Genomic DNA, 21,122 nt, shown 5'->3' with positions numbered 1-21,122 from the left:
AATTAAAATAACGGGAAAGAAACCATACACATGTACAATACAGTAAGTGGAGTAATTAATGATTATAAAATACAGAGGAATAAGGGAAATGGAGGAATAAATAATCCAGAAAAATAAATAATATAAATTATAACACATTTTAGGTGCTTACTTATTGCTATTACATGTTAATTAATATGCATAACACACAATCAAAGTATAAAAGTAAACAGGATATGAAAACTGAATATAAAAAAAGAAAATTTGTGTAAAAAAGTCATTTTTAAAGCGAACGATGAATAATATAAAAATATAAATGTAAAGTATGTCAATGAATGAATGATAGTCTAAAATAAAACTAAATAAATTCAACAACATGAAAGAAGCATGAAAATAGTTTGTGTAAAAAATTCTTAATGATTTTTGAAATCTAAATAAATAATATAAATGCTAATTAAACATTCAAATGAATGAACAAACAAATAAACAAATGAATTCATAAAACGTTCTCACTTATTTTTCTGAAACAAAATGAATAATATAAAAGACATTAAGTTTAAGGAATGTAAATGAGTAAATGCACGTAAATGAATGAATGAATGAATGAAAACAAAAATAAATAAATAAATACAACAAAATATGGAAAAATTGTTGAACAATAAATAAATAAATACAACTTTCTCACTTTCTGAAACAAAATGAAAAATTATATAAATGACATTAAATTTAAGGAATGCGAATGAATGAATGAATGAATGAATGAATGAAAATAAAACTAAATAATTATAACAAAATGTGGAGAAAAAAAACATTTGTGTGGAAGAAAGAATGAATGAATGAATGAATGAAACTTTTTTCTTAAAATTATAAATAATATAAATGATATTAAATTTAAGGAATATAAATGAATGAATGAATGAATGAATTAAACTTTCTTATTTTTCTGAAACAAAATAAATAATAGGAATGATATTAAATTTAAGGAATGTAAATGAATGAATGAATGAATGAATAACCTAAAAATAAAACTAGATAAATAATAAAAAATATGGAGGGGGAAAAACATTTGTGGAATGAATGAATGAATGAATGAATGAATTAACCAATGAATGAACGAACGAAAATAAAACTAAATAAATATAACAAAATATAGAGAAAAATAAATTGTGTGGAATAATGAATGAATGAATGAATGAATGAAACGTATTTATCTTAAACAAAATTATAAATTATATAAATTGAACGAATATGAATGAATGAATGAATTAAACTTTCTTATTTTTCTGAAACAAAATGATAAATAATATAAATGATATTAAATTTAAGGAATGTAAATTAATGAATGAATAGCCTAAAAATAAAACTAGATAAATACAAAAAAATATGGAGGGGGAAATACATTTGTGTAATAAATGAATGAATGAATGAATGAATGAATGAATGTCTTATTAACGTACTTTTCTGAAACTCACCAGAATCACATAGCACAAGTTTGATGGATGAATCTGAACCACATTATCTCATGACGACACTTTTGCAGACAACATGTACTCACGTGGAGTTGGAGAGTTTCTGTCCACTGTCCAATAACTGTATATCCGGGAGTGCTGTTGATGTTCATCTGGTACTGGAAAAGATCGTACCGTCCCGGTGCGTCGCCGTTCCGATTGAACGTGACGGACGTCCCGGCGCTCCCTACGAAAGACAGACTCAGACTTAGAAACCTACCTTCAACACTCTCAGACGAACATACTGCGTATCAATCATACATCATGAAAAAAAATTGCCCCGACATGCCTCGCAGACAACAAGACCCCATTGTTTGCATTTCCACTCCGTACGGAGACAAAAGTTAGTTTGGTTGTGACAGAAATACAAACAACGTGTGCCCCTCAGGCCAACAGCGGAGACTGACAAAACCTGACATTCATCGCCATCCGATTGTTTGAAGAGCTTTACCTGCAGGGCTTGGCACTCACGATCACAAATCTGCCAAAACACAATCAACAGTGCGGCTTTCTCGAGCACAGATGAAACGCCAGCCACTCGCTGTGGACTGCTGACACGTCCTCATCACACTTATTATACTGGGACTCATGGGTTGTGCAAGGTAGCTATCAGTAGCACTTCTTTTGATATGAGAAACGTTTCCTTGAAAGGGAAGATCGCCGCTGTAGTGCAGCCTGTTTTATATACATCATATACAAAACTACCTTACTATTATTCTTACTGTTTTTGAGCTCTCAGCCACGGAATCGAAAAGCGAAAAAAATATTTACAGATGTACCCGGATTCTCTCAAACTATTGTTTTTTCTGCATCGAATCAAAAATGAATAATTGGAAAGTTAAATTGTGAGTCATTCTGCATACAAAGCATACACTCGACAAATCATATAAATAAAGTGTCAGACGGAGTGTAAATTAATATTCATCAAGGCCCTAGCATGTGATTGGAATGACAGCAATTCATTTTGGCAAATTATTTTAGTTTTTATTTTCATATTTAACTTTGTTCGTTAGTTTGTTCGTTCGCTCATGTATATATTGAAACTACAAACTAAATTGAATAAGTAATGATAAAATTCACAGATACTGTACAGAACAAGTGAAAATGGAGTAAATAATAATAATAATATAGTGCTTAAATATTACTATTACTACATATTACTTAGTATAAAAATATATAAGACATGAGAACTGATGTGAAAAAATAAAATGTGTGTATTTTTTAAAATAATACATAATATTAATTGTAAATGTACGGTGTGTGTGTGTGTGTGTGTGTGTGTGTGTGTGAATGAATGAAACTAGATAAATGCAACAAAATATAAAAAAGAATAAAATAAATTGTTTCCTACTTATATTATTATTATTATTATTATTATTATTATTTTGGCATATCATTAATTAATTCATTCAATTATTTGAATGTTTATTTCACAAAAACATTGATTTATTAATTTATAAATATCATTATGTTTATATGACTGGTTGTAGCATATGACATTCATTCTAATGATAAATAGTAATATTTTATCAAAACTAATAAATAATTAAATAATACAAGTATAATAATACAAGTATACTACTACTACTACTACTACTACTACTACTAATAATAATAATAATAATAATAATATGCCAAACTGTTTAGTTGGTTTCAAGAATTTAATACTTTTAATTATCATTGTAATAGATCAGTTGAACCACCCTGACACTTTTGACTTTATCCATCAAAATAATTTGAACACAAAAATATATAGTATTCCGTACATAAAACTGAACATCGGTGACCCATTAAACCCTCCAACCTATCTACACAACCAAAATACTGCATCATTCTGAATGTAATCCACACCCAAAGTAGTTTATTTTAAAACTACCTCAGGCTTGAAGAAAGAAGTGGCAGTGAAAGTAATTAAGGCGAGATTCAGCAAAAATACAAAAGATCGACTGTTGCGTCACTTTGAGCAACATGGGTGGACAAAAACCCGCTTGAGTGTCTTTTAGTCTCTTCATTATTTAGTCACTTTGGCGTCACCCGCTGCCTGTTCAGGTTTATTTTGTTTGTCCGTGTTTTGTTAAGAGGGCATCATGGGAAGAAGGAAGAAATGTCTTATTCTACTAATAGATTTTGGGGAGAATGAAGACACCGAAAGCTACAGGAGACCCGCAGAGATAAAGAACAACGGCACACTAGAAACACTTAAAGAGTGGATGAGGGCCTGGACAACCTGCTGAATACCACAAATAACAGCCTTCCACTTCACACTGAATTAACAAGAGTCTTCCAAGACGCTGCGCTGCTGGTAACACATTAACAAGTTTTTTTTTCAACTATAAATGCTTTTATGTACCAGGTGTTGAGTTTTATCATGTTTCTTTCATTTTGCTATGGAAGCCCATTTCCACCACGCAATTCAAAAAGTCAGAATTGCGAGATACAAACTCAGAATTCTGATTTATTTTCTCACAATTTTAAGTTTACATCTTGCAATTCTGATGTTTTTTTGTTTGTTTGTTTTTTTTCCGCAGAATTCCAAGTTTACTTATTGTAATTTACTTTTTTCTCTGAATACAGAGTTTATATCTCACAATTTTTACATTTTTCTGGAATTTCAAGTTTGCATCTCAAAATTCTGATTCTTTATTTTTTTTTCTTCTCAGAATTCTGAGTTTACATCTAACATCTTGGAATTAAAATTATTTTTTTTCTTCTTCTCAGAATTCTGAGTTCACATCTCAAAATTCTGATTCTTTATTTTTTGTTCTTCTCAGAATTCTGAGTTTACATCTAACATCTTGGAATTATAATTCTTTTTTTTCTTCTTCTCAGAATTCTGAGTTTATATCTCACAATTCTGACTTTTTTTTTTCTCTCGGAATTCCAAGTTCACATCTCAAAATTCAGATTCTTTTTTTTTTTTTTTTCAGAATTCTGAGTTTACATCTCACAATTTGGACTTTTTTCGCTGAATTCCAAGTTTACATATTGGAATTCTAACTCTTTTTTTTCTTCTCAGAATTCTGTTTATATCTCACAATTGTGACTTTTTTCTCTGAATTCCAAGTTTACATCTCACAATTCTGAATTTTTTTCTCGGAAATTACAAGTTTGCATCTTGGAATTCTGACTCTCTGTTTTTCATCTCAGAATTCTGAGTTTAGGGGCCCTATCATACACCCGGGTGCAATGCGGCATCAGGCACGACGCAGGTGTTTTTTGCTAGTTTCAGCATGATGCAGTTATTTTCATCGTATCGTTTTCTGGTCTGAAAACGAGGTGTGTTCATGCGCATTGTCGAGGTGTTGCTATTTTGAGGCAACTGAAATAGACTGTGCCATTGACCAACTAAGACCTGGTCTAAAGTCAATGGCGCAGTATTTATTTATTGTTTTTGTTATTTAACAAAATAACGCGCATAAACTCTGCTTATTACACACACAGGGATGTGCAGCAGCACACAAACATGTCAAATATTAAAAATTAAAGTATTACAATGTAAAAGATTATTATTGTGTAGGCTACATAAATATACAAATTCCTACATGTCATAATGGATAGTCATTGCATGTATCAGAATTAGGCTACCTATTTGCTCGTGCACGAGCAGCTCCGTTTCATCTCTGGAGATGCGTTCTGTCTTTGCGCTTGCAAATTCCGCCGTGTAAATAGTGAATCCGCCATGGCACGAGCGCAACTGGCTCTTAAAGGGAATGGGAGATGAGACTCTGATTGGTTTATTGCACGTTATGCCCAAAACACACCCATGACTCATTAAAAGAATAGGGACAACCCTTTTAGACCATGCGCCGGACACGCCGACCATTTTTCCCATTGTTAAACTAGCAAAAGTGGATTCGGACATGCCCTAAGTGCACCTGCACCTTGCACTTTAGACCATGTGCTTAGATTGTTAAAATAGTCCCCTAGATCCCACAATTTGGACTTTCTCTCGGAATTCCAAGTTTTCGTATCGGAATTCTGACTCTTTTCTTCTCCTTCATAGAATTTTGAGTTTACATCTCACAATTATGACTTTTTCTTTGAATTCCAAGTTTACATCTTAAAATTCTGACTTTTTTCTCAGAATTCTGAGTTTACATCTCACAATTCTGAGTTTAACTCACAATATTTTTATATAGATACTGTATATAAATTGTCAATATAAATTTAGAATTGCAAGAAAAAAAATTAGAATTGTGAGATAAAAAGTCACAGTTATCTATCTATCTATCTATCTATCTATCTATCTATCTGTCCGTTCGTTCGTTCGTTTGTCCATCCGTCTGTCCGTCCGTCCGTCCGTCCGTCCGTCCGTCCGTCCGTCCGTCCGTCCGTCCGTCCGTCCGTCCGTCCGTCCGTCCGTCCGTCCGTCCGTCCGTCCGTCCGTCCGTCCGTCCGTCCGTCCGTCCATCCGTCTGTCCGTCCGTCCGTCCGTCCGTCCGTCCGTCCGTCCGTCCATCCATCCATCCATCCATCCTCTGTGGAAATGGGCTTTAATTTTAACAACCTCATACGTGTCTTTAAAAACCCAGTGGCAAAATGTCCCAGTTATGTCACATCACAGCAGTGAATTCACCCGTTAAACTTCTAAGCTACTCAGAGATTTCCAATCTCAATATTATACAGTAATTGCACTGTAGATATTAGATTTGGACATGACCTTCTTAAGTATATTAATTATTAGTATGCAAAGAGCCTTTGAATCTTTTTTTTCCATGTTCTCGCTGGAGGAAACTCTTTTTGAACTCTTTGAAAAAATGGCAGAAACGTCAGTAGCCCAACTTCAAGCAGTATGTTCTCTCCTTTCCCACCTAAATTCTCATCGTTCCCTGTGTCTGTGACACATCCTTTCATCACAAGAGTTAACATGCATAAATAACCAGCAGACAAAAACAGGACTGTACCATTGCATTAATAAGTGCAGTACTAGATAAACAGGTTAGATGTATGACATGCACTTTCAGCAGTATCTACTTTAATGTAATGTAATGTAATTTTTTCACAGTATCAGCCAGCATAAATATAATTCCAACTATTTAATAAGTTTCAAGAATTGAATTTTAACACCATTTTCTTTGTTATGATAGATTAATTGTGAAAGTTTTATATGTCAGCCTGCATAAACTGGCTATATTAATAGCTCATATTGTTTGGCTCTGTTGGTAGATCAGTATTTCAGTATTTTTCACTTAGAAATTGCAAGTAAATTTTAGAAACTTCTAAAAATCTTGTACAATTTTCTAGAGTTTCTAAAACCTTAAACTCAATTTCCCTTTATACAGGGAATCTAGACATTTTGGGTAAATTGGGCCTCAAATTGGGTGAATGCATAAAGTGTATTGGCATTAAAAATGTTATTTTAATATTATTTATGCTGCATACAATAACATCCATCTATGAATTCAATATTCCATGAAGCTAGAGATGATTAATCAATTTCTATTTCTTAATACTTATATATGCAAATTATGCATACATAAATGTTCTAACTGTCAAGTTAACAGTTGAACATTGCATTTCAAAATAAACTACGTCATGCGTGCATATACATTCTGAATATGAATATGAATTATATATGCATGCCAGAGGGAAGGTTTTCTTATTGTGCATGCAATGCTCATAAATTATAAATGCCGTAAAAGTATTAGTGTGCTATATATATATATATATATATATATATATATATATATAATTAAAATATTGTGTTGTTAGATTCGCAACAGTTAGGATAAAGCAGAGCTCTTGTATCCTCTCTAATAGGCACTACATTACAGCCTTAAAGCACAGCAAATCACGTTTTTTTTTGTTTGTTTTTTCTTGTTATTAACTAGCTTTGATGTATTTCCATAAGCTGGCGTATGATGTTTGGACGTGGCTGTTTACTTTATAAGAACACTACAGAAAACAAATTAGCGACAGCTGAAGTAATATTATTTCAAGATGTTTTCATGTTCTTTTGTGTTTTTACGCCATGGATTGAATTGGGTGCTCATCATAAAAGACTTTTAAGCAATGGTAAACAATAGATCAAAAGCTTGTTATTATCTACAAAAGATAATATGCTGTTGTTTGGCATTTCTGTGCAGTGTGATCTGTTAATATTAGGTACTTCACGAAAACATAAGCATATCTTTACGAAACAAACAACTATGGTGGTTCATAAAACAAAGTTTTTTAAAACAAACTTCAAATTTGCACACATTGTAAATAAAATGAATTGCTTACAGTTCCTAGAATATTTAAGTGATGCAATTTGTAAAACATTTCATTATAATAAAAAAAATAACAATGCAAGTTAAATTTGTACAATTGTATGTTTCAGTGTTATTCTTAAATAAATTAATAAATAAATAAATAATTCACATTGTTTGGTGGCATAAAATTCTTGCAGATTTCTTCATTAGCATTTAGCCACCTGTCTTTATATTCTGGTAATTAAAAGCAAGTATTTTGTCGAGTATATTTGGAGTATCGTTCACCAGGCCTTAAGTTAGATCATATATTTACCCCAAAGAGTATTTTCTCATCATCACACAGACATCAAAGGTGCAGTTGCACTTTGATCTAACAGTGCCCTGGTGCAGGACTACACAAGTTTCACTTCATTAAGATGCATTAATGAGAGATTTCCTTTCTTCTTGGAAGTTTCCTATTTCAACGGTCCAACACAAAGGCAGGTTTGGGATATGCGAGATATAAAGTATTTAGAGAGTTGGAGTCCCACGCAAGAAGCAGCAACAAAGGTTGCTTCAAAGAGGAATATACATATGGTGTGTGTGTCCACTGGAACAGAAGAAACCTGCTCAGTATTGTCCAAACCAGTCTGTAAAGTCTGTCAATATACACTGTAAAAAATGATCATTTATATATAAATATGTATTTTTTTTTCTACTTTGAAATTTCATGCTTAATTAAACGTGTTACTTGCCATTTCTTTGTAATTATTTGTGAAATTTACTAGCAATTTCTGAGTGAAATTATTTTACCACCATTGTTTTTCGGTGTAGTTGGAAAATGATTTCCAAAGTATACATAAAAAAGCTATAATAGTACAATATATATATATATATATATATATATATATATATATACCATGAAAATGTATGTAATTATTTCTTAAGTAAATAGGTGCATGAAATATATAATTACATAATAACATGTATCAGTTGCACCGCATGACATTTTACAACAATTTTATGTCATAAAAATCAAATTATTAATATTTTATTATGAAGGTCTATAAGTGTCCTCTCTATGATATCACTTATTTATTTATTTATTTATTTAGGTTGCACCACATGACATTGGGAAGACAAAAGCTTTTCAAATATCAATAAGCAATAATTTTTCAAAAATTATTTCTAATTTTTCAAAAGATTGTGCCAAACTACTTTTGTTTTTTCTTTTTTACCTTCCCAGCCAAAAATATAAAAATGTTCACAAATTAAAACATGCTAAACTCTGTACTCAGTCACTGTATCTAAGAATTGCATTGAATTACTTTATTTGAATGTTACATAATTACATGAACTTACTATGGTAATAACAGTAAATTATGCATAATTGCAAGCATCTAACCCTAAACCAAACCCAAATCCTAAATAGTAAGTACTTGTAATTACACTGTAATAACATCACCTTAAAATGAAGTGTAGCTGAATTAATATTAGTAAGATGACATTGACTCAATATGGCATTTATCTGATGTTGTGAGCTTCGGTGGACTCACCGTTGAAGCTGACCGATCGGATGTACTTGAGGAGCTTCTTGCCACCAGCGTGCTCCATCTCCCCACAAATGCCCGATTGGTCAGGACAAAGTTCCTTCTGCATGTTGTGCAGGGCGTGAGCCATGGCATACACCGCGTCTATCACAAACTGCACCTTCCCTTCTTGCTCGTATCTGGAGTCTGTTCCTATTCGCTCTTGCCCTGGAAGGAAGAAACAAAACAAAAAGTCAAAATAGAGCGAAGACTTTGTAGTGAGACGTGTGCCTAAATGCTCTCGTAGGAGAGCATAAACACAAAGAAACAGAGTCGACTCTGGAAGCTTTTGAAGAAATATGTGAGGTAGAGCAACAAAACCAACAAAACCAACATTTGAAGCTATCGCACACTTTAGGAACAATCTTTCATTTGACAAATCTTGGCAGGTTTTGGGCGCTATCTTTAACGCTGTGAAGAGTAATGCCTGCAATTCTAGGTGCTTATCTTACTTCGGTCTCTGATGTTGTCACAGTTTTGCTATCTTCAACTTAGCGGTTTAAAGAGATTTATTCGCAGTTTTTGCTCAGTGTTAGGGAGTACAAATGAATAAATACATATTTAAAAATGTTTAAAAACACTTAAATTGGTATTTACCCTTTTAAACAGCCATGCTGTAGCGATTTAAGCTACTTTTGTGCATAGTTTGTAGTATAGCTAACTACTTTTTTTGCAATTAGCTGGTAGAGTAAAAGCTACAGTTTGTGTTGACATTTTCTACTGAAACAGGAAGTTGGATGAGGCATAGTGAATGACTAGTTTTCTAGACGCAAGACTGAATAACGGTTTGCCAACTGCTAGCCACATTCGCATTTAATTGGACAAACAAATTGTCTACCGCAAGAAGAGTCGTCAATATTTTTGCTTTGTTTCCCCAGAAGAGTCATTTTTAAAAGCATACATCTTCTAAAAGTGAAATTTCTCAATGGTTAGGAATACATTAGCACGTAGATTAGCCCCAGCGCTAACAGACATAGATTAATAGAGTCATTGTTGTGACAAATCTGTAGGAAATTTTTGACTAAATGCCTTTTCTCTTAATAAATGTCACTGAGTCAAGCTAATTCATTATGTATTGATGGAAAATGTATTCCACACACAAAATCAACCGAGCTGACCGAGGGCTAAGCGTACCTTACATGTCTTAATAATGACAGTGGTCAGACTTTAGCCTCACCTTAAACTGTGAGGAAAAGCCGTGACAGTTCTATTAAGACCCGCTATTCCTCGACCCACCAGTGGAGGATCTCATGGGACGCCGATGGAGTTCATGCAATATTCTTAGCAATTTCTCTCCAATTAGCTCTGCTGTCGTCCAGATCTGACACCCACCCTTAGATGCCAGTCCTGGTTCCTCGGGGACACGCTAATAGTCTGTCTTCCCACTATAACGGCTTTCATTAAACATACTACAGCTGGCTTAGTAGGCTTTTCTGTCCCATCAACAGTGGCTAACTCAAATATGTGTATTTTTGAGACAGCTTAATCATAAATGGCCCTAGTCTTATGAGGAAGGAACGGGTGACTCTAATAGTGCCTGACAGAACAGGAAAACTAGCTCGGGAAAATTTCAGCCCATCCTTTTCGGTGAGCTTGAAAAATGCCTTCTGGGACTTGATTTCAATCTGTGATGAGTGGGATCTCATTATTTAGATGATATTTACTTGCAGGACGATTGATTGACGTCTTGAAGACGTCCTTAGAGAAAAAAAACAACAACTTGTAGGACGTTACTTTTCATTTTTGCTGCCTTTGACTTTACATCTCAGAAGTCGCTAGTTATTCGCTGGGCTGTTGAGAAGCTAATGGTTAACTAGACATCCTTGGTATAAATGGAAACCAAACCAAACCTGGGATTCCATTATAAACGAGATTGCACACACGTGTCCTAACCCTTGTGTCAAGATGGATTTGCTAGTTAAAGAGGTTCTACACTTTCTCAACATCCCGATGGCATCAAATTAAAGGGTTATGTCTGTCATCTTGTCAGGGTCAGCCGAAAGCCTTGAGGGATTCAGATCAATAGACATCAATGACCTCAGGCAGTGACAAAAACCCCATTCTGCCAGAGGTTCGGATACGCTGAAGGTCACCATGACCATTAGAAAATAATAAGCTGTTATTACGGTGACCGATATCTTGTTGAACAATACTTCACACTTACACCTTGCTATTGACTGAAAACCGTACCGAGCTCAGAAGCTTTTTAGAGAATTGTCTGTCTCTAGTATATCCTTGATTTTTCATCACCAAACCTCTGCTTTGTATTGACCAGAACTGAATTGCCATACATTGTCGTGATTATCACCAGAAGCTGTTTACCATTATAGCTAGGTAAAAATGAACATGGAAAATATGCTTAAGAAAAATTGACTGCAAAGTTTTAAAGGAACGGTTCACCCACAAATTAAAAATGAGCTGAAAATGTGCTTGCCCTCAGGTTAACCAAGATGTGGATGAGTTTGTTTATTCATGGGAACAGATTTGGAGAAATGTAGTATCACTTGCTCACCAATGGATGCTCTGCAGTGAATGGGTGCCGTCAGAATGAGAGCCCAAACAGCTGATAAAAACATCACAATAATCCACACCACTCCATTCCATTAATTAGCATCCTGTGAAGCAGAAAGCTGAGTGTTTGTAAGAAACAATTCCTTCATTAAGTCGTTTTTAACATCAAACTGTCACTTCGAGCTGAATATGAGTCCCGTATCCTTAATATTTAGGATACGGGATATTTAGGATATTTAATATTTTCTCCAGTGAAAAAGTCATCTCGTCTGAATCAGGAGAGAAATATGCACAGATCAAGCAACATTTAAAAGCAAAAATTGTCTAAAGCGGTTGTAATGTTGGTGTATTTTTTTGTGAGAAGAAAACGTGGGATGGACTTTTTCACTGGAAGATGCGTTATTATGGATTATGGATTATTTTCTGGACTCTGGAGTTCGTCCAGAAGTGACGGTTTAAAGTAAATCACCTTAATGATGGATTTGTTTCTTATAAACATGCAGTTTTTCACTTCACAAGACGTTAATTGATGGACTGGAGTTGTGTGGATTACTTGTGGATTATTGTGATGTTTTTATCAGCTGTTTGGACTCTCATTCTGACGGCACCCATTCACTGCAGAGGATCCATCGGTGAGCAAGTGATGGAATGTTACATTTCTCCAAATCTGTTCCAAAGAAGAAAAATACCCAACTACATATTGGATGTCCTGAAGGTGAGTACATTTTCAGCAAATTTTCATTTAGGGTTACATCAAAAAACATGAACTTGGATCTTCAACAGAAGCCGAATGTCCTGAATCACTGAAAATACGCTCTTTTTGACATTTTCACTGATGAATCTTTCTTCAGAAAGCAAGCCATTTTAATACTTGATTCTCTAGTCTATGTGATAATAACAAACTCTATTGTGGAACATAGATCTTGCCAGATGTTTAAACTAATTGGAGTGCCGGTTTCCAATTTGCGTGCATGAGTTTCACCTAATATGTGTCAGCCATATGCTATTTGAACTGCAAATGTATTATCTGTCTCTGTCTCTTTTTTTTTTGTTTGTTTCCTGATGAAAACAGGCCAGGTGTTAATGCTGAATAAAACAAACCTTATGCAAACAGCAAAGAACCTAAGCTCTAAACTATCATGAACTTGTAAATGTCACATATCATGTCATTTCATAATAACATTGCATTACATTTAACATTCATAATTTGCCTTTATTAAAGCCCAAAATATTCTTAGTTTTAATGTGAAAACTTGCGTATGCATAGAGTTAAATGCATTCAGCATTTCACGCCATGAGAATTATATTTTAGCATATATGTAAGAACTGAAGTATATGTTTAAAAATTAACCATAAAATGTGTAAATTTTTTTTTTCAGCGTTTCACGCCATGAGCGTGTTATTTTAATACAGTGTGTAAAGATAAAAGTAGTTAAACTTTTTAAAACATATCTCAGGAACATTCGAGCTAACAAAAATACATCCTAAGAAATGTTTTTATAAGGTTCCCATTAAAATAGATTTAGCTTTAGATTTTGAAATTTAGCTTTACATTACTTGCTCACCAGTGGATGCTCTGCAGTGAATGGGTGCCATCAGAATGAAAGTCCAAACATGTCACAGTTCCATTGGTGAACAAGTGAGCTAATGCTAAATTTCTCAAAACTGTTCTTGAATGACCTTAGGGTGAGTACATTTCCATAGATTTTCATTTTGTGTGTGTGTGTGTGTGTGTGTGTGTGAAATATTCCTTTGGGAGAAAATTCTATTTGATCATTTTTCAAATATTGTGGGAACGTTACTTTTGAACGTTCTTTGAAGTCAAAGTTCTGAGCATGTTCCTGTTAGCTGGGATTCTGTTGCATTCTAGCTGTTTTGGAATGCAAAGATGCATCCCTTGTGTTTGCCCCCTGAGTCTGCGTCTGCAAACTGCAAAAAGAAAACGGCCATTTTTAGTTCTCCATGTGAGAGATAATTGAGAGATGTGGACCCACTGTGGCGCCAGCCTGAGGCAACTCTACCCACAATCCTTTATTCTAAAACAAACCGATACAGCCATTCATGAGCGCAAACAGAGCGCCTCGCCATCCACCACTCCTCGCATAAGATTCCGCTTGATCTCCAAAATACCTATTAGTCATTTCAGAGATAATTACGTAGCTTGATTCTGCTTAAGTAGGGAATAAAAGTTTTAAAAGGTACTGCGTCCCTCCCTAAAAAAGAAACCGTGACACTGCTGGTGGACTAAACTGAACCAGAACATCACTGCAGAGCTTTCAAAATCCCAATGGTTACAGGTGTGAATAATAAACCAGCAAACATGTGTAGGTTCAGTATGCTGATCATTTTAGTTCAGCTAGAGAGCTGCTTTGATCTTGTCAAGTCAGAACAATAAAGCCTCATATAGATGGATGGATCAATGGACGTATGGGCGGTTTCTTGCTTCTGATGTGCTAGGCAATGGCTGTCTCTCTCATTATTATCAAGCTATAATTCTGCAAAACCCGCCGCTGAAAATGGAAGTGATCCTGGAGCATGTGCTACATAGATAAACACAGCATGTAATTATGGTGAATAGATGTCTGTGGGCTGATTGGCGCCTGCTGAAAGAGGTCAAAAAATGGAAAGGAACGAATCAGGGTGTCCCCGTTTCCTCAGAACAGAACATCCTACACAAGAAGCGCTTGTTTGTTACCGATTCAACAAGCTGAGACTCGCACAATGAACAAGGACTTAAAACAAAACTATTACAATCAGTCCATCTGACTGGATGACAATTGTTTTTGTTTTTTTTTCAAAGTCAAGATGAAATGTATCCCAATTACCTCCCTTGGTCTTCAAAAATGTATATTTTAACATTTTTAAAATGTTTCCAAATTTGCATATAATGAATGAATAATACAAGAATGACAAATGTAATGTAGAAATGCTAATGCAAAGCTAAATTTACAATGTTTCAGTGAATATAAAACCTTTATTTATAAATATGTCGTATTACAAAAGTAAAATGTGTTGCGAATTATGTTTCATGTTGACTTCAAAGCTGTTTACTACAGGCTTATAATTAACAAAAACTAAAATCATGAAAAAAGTTTTATTTCCGCTAGTTCAACAAAAGTACTAAAATAACGAAATATATTAAAAGTAATAAATAAAAGTGAATAAAAGCTATATAGACAGAATAACAAACTATAATGAACTAATAAAAATGAAACCGAATTATGAAAACTACTTCAAAATATAAAAATAAAACCCAATTCAAAATATTAACAGAATCTATATCAATGACACTAACATAACACTGGTTCACACGCAGAATCCAGACCTGTACAAAGTTACATAAGGAGAATTTAGTATAAGGCTGCAAAAACACAAGTGTATTATTCTCTCTGAACATTTCTATTGAAAATTCCTATAATAACAGCAATTCCGCAGGCAGAGTTCGGCAATTTTCCGTTTATGTTTTCTCTTGTGAGGGGACTAAGAAGCTGTCATTTTCATGAAGTGCCATTGCGAGTCTAAATTCAAACACTCCAGTGCCCAGAGGACACTGAACTCTGGCTCTTCGTACCGAAAAAGGGCTTTAAACGTATTCCCAATGTCATTCTGAAAGAGAGAGGAACGGGGGGAAACTGCAAGGCAAAACATGCTGTTCTTAAAGGGTATTTATGTCTTGTATTGCATAAAAAGTATTTAAACATAAGCTATTTACACAAGAAGCAAAACTGCAGATATTAATAATATATTAAGAATTATTTGTCTTAGTTTATCTTGTTTTAAGCATACATCTAGCTGAATTTTTGAGGTCCATGCATGCTTACTAAAATAACAATAAAAAGTAACTTTGATAATATGTTTCAAAATATTGTATGTTCGCATGAATTCTCAATTCATATCAGTGGCCCAATAAAATATTTTATTAAAAGGTTTTATTTTTACGGTACAGGTATCCTGATGGAGTCTGCCATGTTGAGATATCATGACCAGCTAAATATAAATTAATTTATGTCTAGACCCTATTATGTGACACTTTTGTTTGCAGAAATTGTTAATCAATGGCTGATTTTTACATAATACATCCTCCACACCACTAGGTGTCAGTATATATATATATATATATATATATATACACACACACCCAAAAAATAATGTAAATGAAATAAAGGTATATTCTCCAGAAAACAATTCTAAATGTTGGTTTTCAATTTAAAAATATCTTGTTTTAAAGGCATTTAGTTGTCATTACAGGAAAACAAGATTACAAATACTGTGCATTTGGTGTCTTGTTGCATTTTGACAGTTAAACTGACATTTAAGACTATTAATATAGTTGCTAACAATCTCATTACGTCTTTTTAATGGTGGCAGTGGCGATCGTGCCACACACATAATGACCTGCGTGCAGGAGCACGTCAGTGAAACCCAAATATTGATTACAAATTCACAGTGACTTTCCAATCCAGCCCTCTTTAATTGCATCTTCTCCTGTACAATCGTGATCCTGGACAACAGTCAACTCCTCTCTCGCCCCTCCCTTGTCATGCATCAGACCTGACTCTCTCCTTTGCCCCCCAGTGCACACTGTTGTTCCAGAGACGACACCATGTGCTTTCTCTCTCATCTCATTCTCGGGCCCTTGATGTCTGTAAATTGGCCCTCACACCGACGGCGTCTCCGGGCGATGTAGACTGTCGTTGCCAGCTGTCGCTGACAGAAACTGCCATCACCTCCAGTTCTTGAATATCTCACCTCGTTGTCCAGAGACTCAAGGAGCAGACAGGGCACTCAATAAATTAGATTTCTCAATGACCACGTCTCGCAGAGACCATAAACTGGTGGAAAACAGTGTCTGGATCTACAACTTTCGGATGACTACAGCTTGTATCTCTATCTGGATGAGTTATCAGAATCAAAAATGAAAAAAAAAATAAATAAATTTAGTGATGCTTCCTCCACACCACTAGATGTCAGTGTATATAAAAAATATTAGCGCTAGACAACACTTTGTAAATAAAACACCAAAATAGTGTAAATTAAATAAACATTTATTGCATAAAACAAGTCTAAAAGTGCTTTCACACCAAGAATGATAACTATAATGATGAATATAATGATAACTATATTAGTGTCGACACCAACAGCAGATGACACTATTATTATTATTATTATTATTATTATTATTATTATAAGCATGCACTGCAGTTTTGTCTCTAAATGCTTGAGCTCTTTAAAGCAGGATGAATTCTGATTGGCTGGCAATGTTTTTAGCGTTCAACAGTTGGAAACAAAAATTCTGAAAATGATTCCAACAATATTGTTCCATATGTGTACCGTTATCGATACCGTTGTGGTGTGGACTCTGTTATTTTTTTAATTTTTACAACAATTTTAAAAACTATATCTTTATCATTATAGTTATCACCCTTTGTGTGAACAGGCCTTAATTGTCTTACAGAATGTCACTTTAAAGTAAAAATCTTGTTTTAAAGATGTTTTTATTTTTTAGAAAAACAAGACAAACGTTTGGTTCATGGTTGCATTTGGGAAAGAATATACAACCATATTTAGTGTTAAAAAATAGGACTGTCAACTGTATTCTGCTGCTGTGTGAATGTCAATGTAACATGCAAGAAATTTTCACCATTTTTTAAGAACCGTCATTTGGTAATTTGACTGATTTTATCTGAAATGCGAAAAGACGGTTACGTTGCTACTTGTATTTCAACTTATTCTAGCCTAGTGTTAATTTTGTCAGCTATTTTCATTTTAGTCTTAGTCCCGTGTTAAAATGCCCTTGTTAGTTTTTATCATATTTAGTCAACCTTATCCTATTTAGTTTTAGTCAAGGTTTAGTCGACTAAAAGTCTCAATATTTTAGTCTAGTTTTAGTCCAAGAAAACCTGAAGTATTTTAGTCTAGTTTTAGTCAATTAAAACTAGACATTTTCGCAATAAGATTATTATAAATTAACCGTACAGTATTAATTTTGGCAGCCATTTTTAATTTAGTCTTACTCTTACTCAAACGTACATTTTATTTTAGACAACCTTGTCCTGTTTTTGTTTAGTCAAGTTTAAGTCGATGAAATGTATGAGCATTTTAGTCAAGTTTTAGTCAATGAAATCATTTTCGTCATTCTGTATAATGGTTAAACAGATAAAAAATATGTTTTCTTAAAATTATAATCGTAATGATTGTTGTCATTTGAGAAATGTACTTTTGGCATTTCAGATATTGCACTTTCTCCAGTAAGCACAAATCAATAGAATGTGGACACATATATGGTGTATTTTACCTAGTGTACTGATTTATTATAGGCTTTTTATTATATAATTTAATACCAAAGACTTATGCAATCTCTCTGTCTACATTATGAAAACAGCTAAAACAAACAAAAATATTATAACAGTGAAATTCCTAGTAATTCCAAATGGCAATAGCCTATTTCTCTATTAAAACAACAGCGGTTGAGTATTCAGCGATCACAATCGCAAATAATACAGTCGAGATCTCATGACAGAACATAAACCGGCTGAGTGACACACTCATTTAGATCGATAAACTCCAGCTTGTTTGTCTGTGTTTTCAGATCATCTTCCGCAATGAAGAGCATGCATGGTTGCCAGATTGCTTAAAATAAGCAAAACACCGGGCAAAAAATGTAGGCTATCAATGTAACAGCAAAGCTCTGATTCGGGGATTGGAACTCTTGATATCTGGCAACCGCACTCATGAGAGCTCACGTGGCAGAGGCGTGTAGAGCAGTCCGCAATAACATTTTGTCTCCTTTTTTTGATGAAAATAAAAAGAGGTTTTTGGTAAAGTTTGTATTTTTTTGAATACATTTTAGTCTCATCTTATTTCGTCAACGAAATTGCATGTTTATATAGTCATAATTATCGTTTATTGACCTAATTATCGTCTCGTCTTCGTCTCGTCTTAGTCATTGGAAAAAAGCTCGTCAACGAACATTTTTCTTCATAGTCTTTGTTAATGAAATTAACACTATTCTAGCCAAACACTGGACACTCAGCAAAGAAAGGTTGAGAGGGAAAAAAAAAATAATAATATTTTATCATGTTTTTAAATGCTGTTTAGTTGGTGAAAATATACAAAAAAGTTGGTACGAGGGTTGCCACGAAACAAAACTTGCCCAACTGTTACTCAAAACTTTCCCAATCACAATTTTTTTCGGTGGTTTTCCCCTCCATCGAAATCACAAAATGACTTTAACCCTCAGACTAAACAACAAGACTAGGCTAGTGTTTTTCAGTCAGTTCTTGCCATCTTTGTGCAATGTGCATCAGAGAGTTAGCGAACAGACTGTGGGCGATCTGTGGGCGAGCCAGCAGTCCGTCTGAGGCTGGTGCTATGCTACTACCAACTTGATATAAGGTGTAGGCGGCAGTCACATAGTTTCTAACTGATGTATGTTGGTCCATTGTGGTCTAAATAGCTGAACACCTCAAGTACCATCTAGTGGACCTCATTTTGACCAGGTAGACTATTTTGGTTAAGCTTATTAGAGCTGCTAGACCACCTTGCTCTTTGGTGTTTTATGAAGTGAATTATTAGCTGCCGAGAGCATCAAACAAATTCAATTCAATTTTGCGCAATAAAGAGTTTTGGTACAGCATTGGGTCATCACTGTAAAATCTATCCTGAAGCAAAACCAGTTGCTGTACGCGGTCCTCTGTTTTCCTACGTGACCGTTGTGGATGTCATTAATCAATTAACTGAGTTGTCACCATTTAAATTGGTTCAAATATCAATAAATATCTCTGGACAAGCATCACATTCCTCAGATAAATGTGAAGGGACAGATTATGCAATACAGAACAATTCTGGGTAACAATTTCTTTGTCATGCTTTTTATTTCGTTAGCACGTAGTCAATAGTATTGATTCCTTCATTAATTATACTCTAGAGTGTTTACCCCTTGTGCTTTTATTGACTTCACCACAGCATACAAGACAAAATACAGGCATACAAAATTTCAAAATCATTTTATGACTTAGAAATAGTACTTCAGTAATTATGCATATCATTGCTTAAAAATGTAATGTTCTACTCAATCCTGGATTATTGTGTCCAAAGCGACACATAAAATATTAAAGATAAGAGAGGAAAATAACCTTGCATGCATGCTTCTGGTATCCTGTTATGAATATTCCCAAATTTTTGTTGACAACCTTGATGCACGTGTACTCTGTCTTGTAGCTGACTGGGAATTGGGAACCTGTCAGCCTTTATATAACATTTAGCTGTTAACCTTTACCTGTGCACTTTCTGCTAGTGTCTTCTTTCTTGGAGGAACTCATGAGCTTGCAGTTGAAGTTCTCCTCCCAGAACTCAGCAAACCAGACGTTTCTTCTGTTGTTCTCCAGCGTGCGTGAAATAAAGTAGGCGTCGAAATCTGAAAAAGAAAACGTAACACCATTAGCGATAGCATCAGATAATTCTTAACATTACCTGAAAAGCAATGTTCCTTTGTCTTGATTACTGATACACTACCAAAAAACAAACTACATCCACCAAAAAACACAATATGTACTGATAATGTACAAACATTGCCAAGTTTGTTGGTGTTTCCAACATATTTGCATGGCAATTAATAACTATTTTATGTTTTGATGAATTGGTGGCTAATTTCTATGAATGTGTACAATCTCATTTGTGCATTTTTACACAAGAAAACACAAAAGAAGATAGGTTAAAGAATGTTGGTAACCAAATATTCGCCGGTAGCCATTGACTTCCATAGTATGAAAAAAGTACTGTGAAGGTCAGTGACTACCATTGTTGGGAGTAACGCATTACAAAAGTAATAATATTACAGTAGTATATTACTTTTTGCGGTAACGCAGTAATATAACGCCAGCTCCAGAGAAAAAATTCCGCAGGTAAAATAGTTTGTCTATCTTCTGTTGATGGAATTAGATGGTTGAGATGACTGCAGAGACGGATTCTACAGTTGTGAGATGGACACTCGGAGAAAAGGATAAGAATGCATAGTCAGGTGCAATATATGCGACACCAAACTCTCAACATGGAGAAATAGCACAAGTTATCGGAGAGAGCTGCGGGGTCGGAGAAGAGAAAAAAGGCGGCGGACGAGCGCAGACAAGCAACAAAAATAAGTTTAACTAAAAATAACAAAATCTGTTTTTATTAAATCATAGCCTATATATAAAATGAATGAATATGTTACAAAAATAATAAAATATTTGACTTAGCCTAATTAACTGTTAACTCAGCAGCATAGCCTATCTCTCTATTATCTATTAATAACAGATTAACAAAACAAAAGGAAAAAACTGAGAGATAGGCTATGCTGCTGAGTTTGGTTCATATGCTATTTG

The 21,122-nt window shown here is 34.3% G+C and overlaps 1 protein-coding gene across 1 annotated transcript in view; it reads right to left on the bottom strand.

Annotated features, from left to right (window-relative positions):
- The window catches only part of LOC107691887 (metabotropic glutamate receptor 7-like), a 120,753-nt gene that overhangs the window by 75,664 nt on the left and 23,967 nt on the right, over positions 1-21,122 (bottom strand). The window contains exons 4-6 of the mRNA XM_016490717.1: positions 20,039-20,176; positions 9,217-9,417; positions 1,535-1,674 (exon numbers count right to left, since the gene is read on the bottom strand). Of these exons, the coding sequence (XP_016346203.1) occupies positions 1,535-1,674; positions 9,217-9,417; positions 20,039-20,176 (479 nt within the window). The remainder of the gene's footprint in view (positions 1-1,534; positions 1,675-9,216; positions 9,418-20,038; positions 20,177-21,122) is intronic.

The sequence above is a fragment of the Sinocyclocheilus anshuiensis genome, unplaced genomic scaffold (assembly GCF_001515605.1).
Source record: "Sinocyclocheilus anshuiensis isolate Anshui unplaced genomic scaffold, SAMN03320099.WGS_v1.1 scaffold510, whole genome shotgun sequence".
Classification (NCBI taxonomy): Eukaryota; Metazoa; Chordata; class Actinopteri; order Cypriniformes; family Cyprinidae; genus Sinocyclocheilus; species Sinocyclocheilus anshuiensis.
Note: the sequence above shows the minus strand (reverse complement) of the source record. Positions and strands in the feature narration are given on the sequence as shown.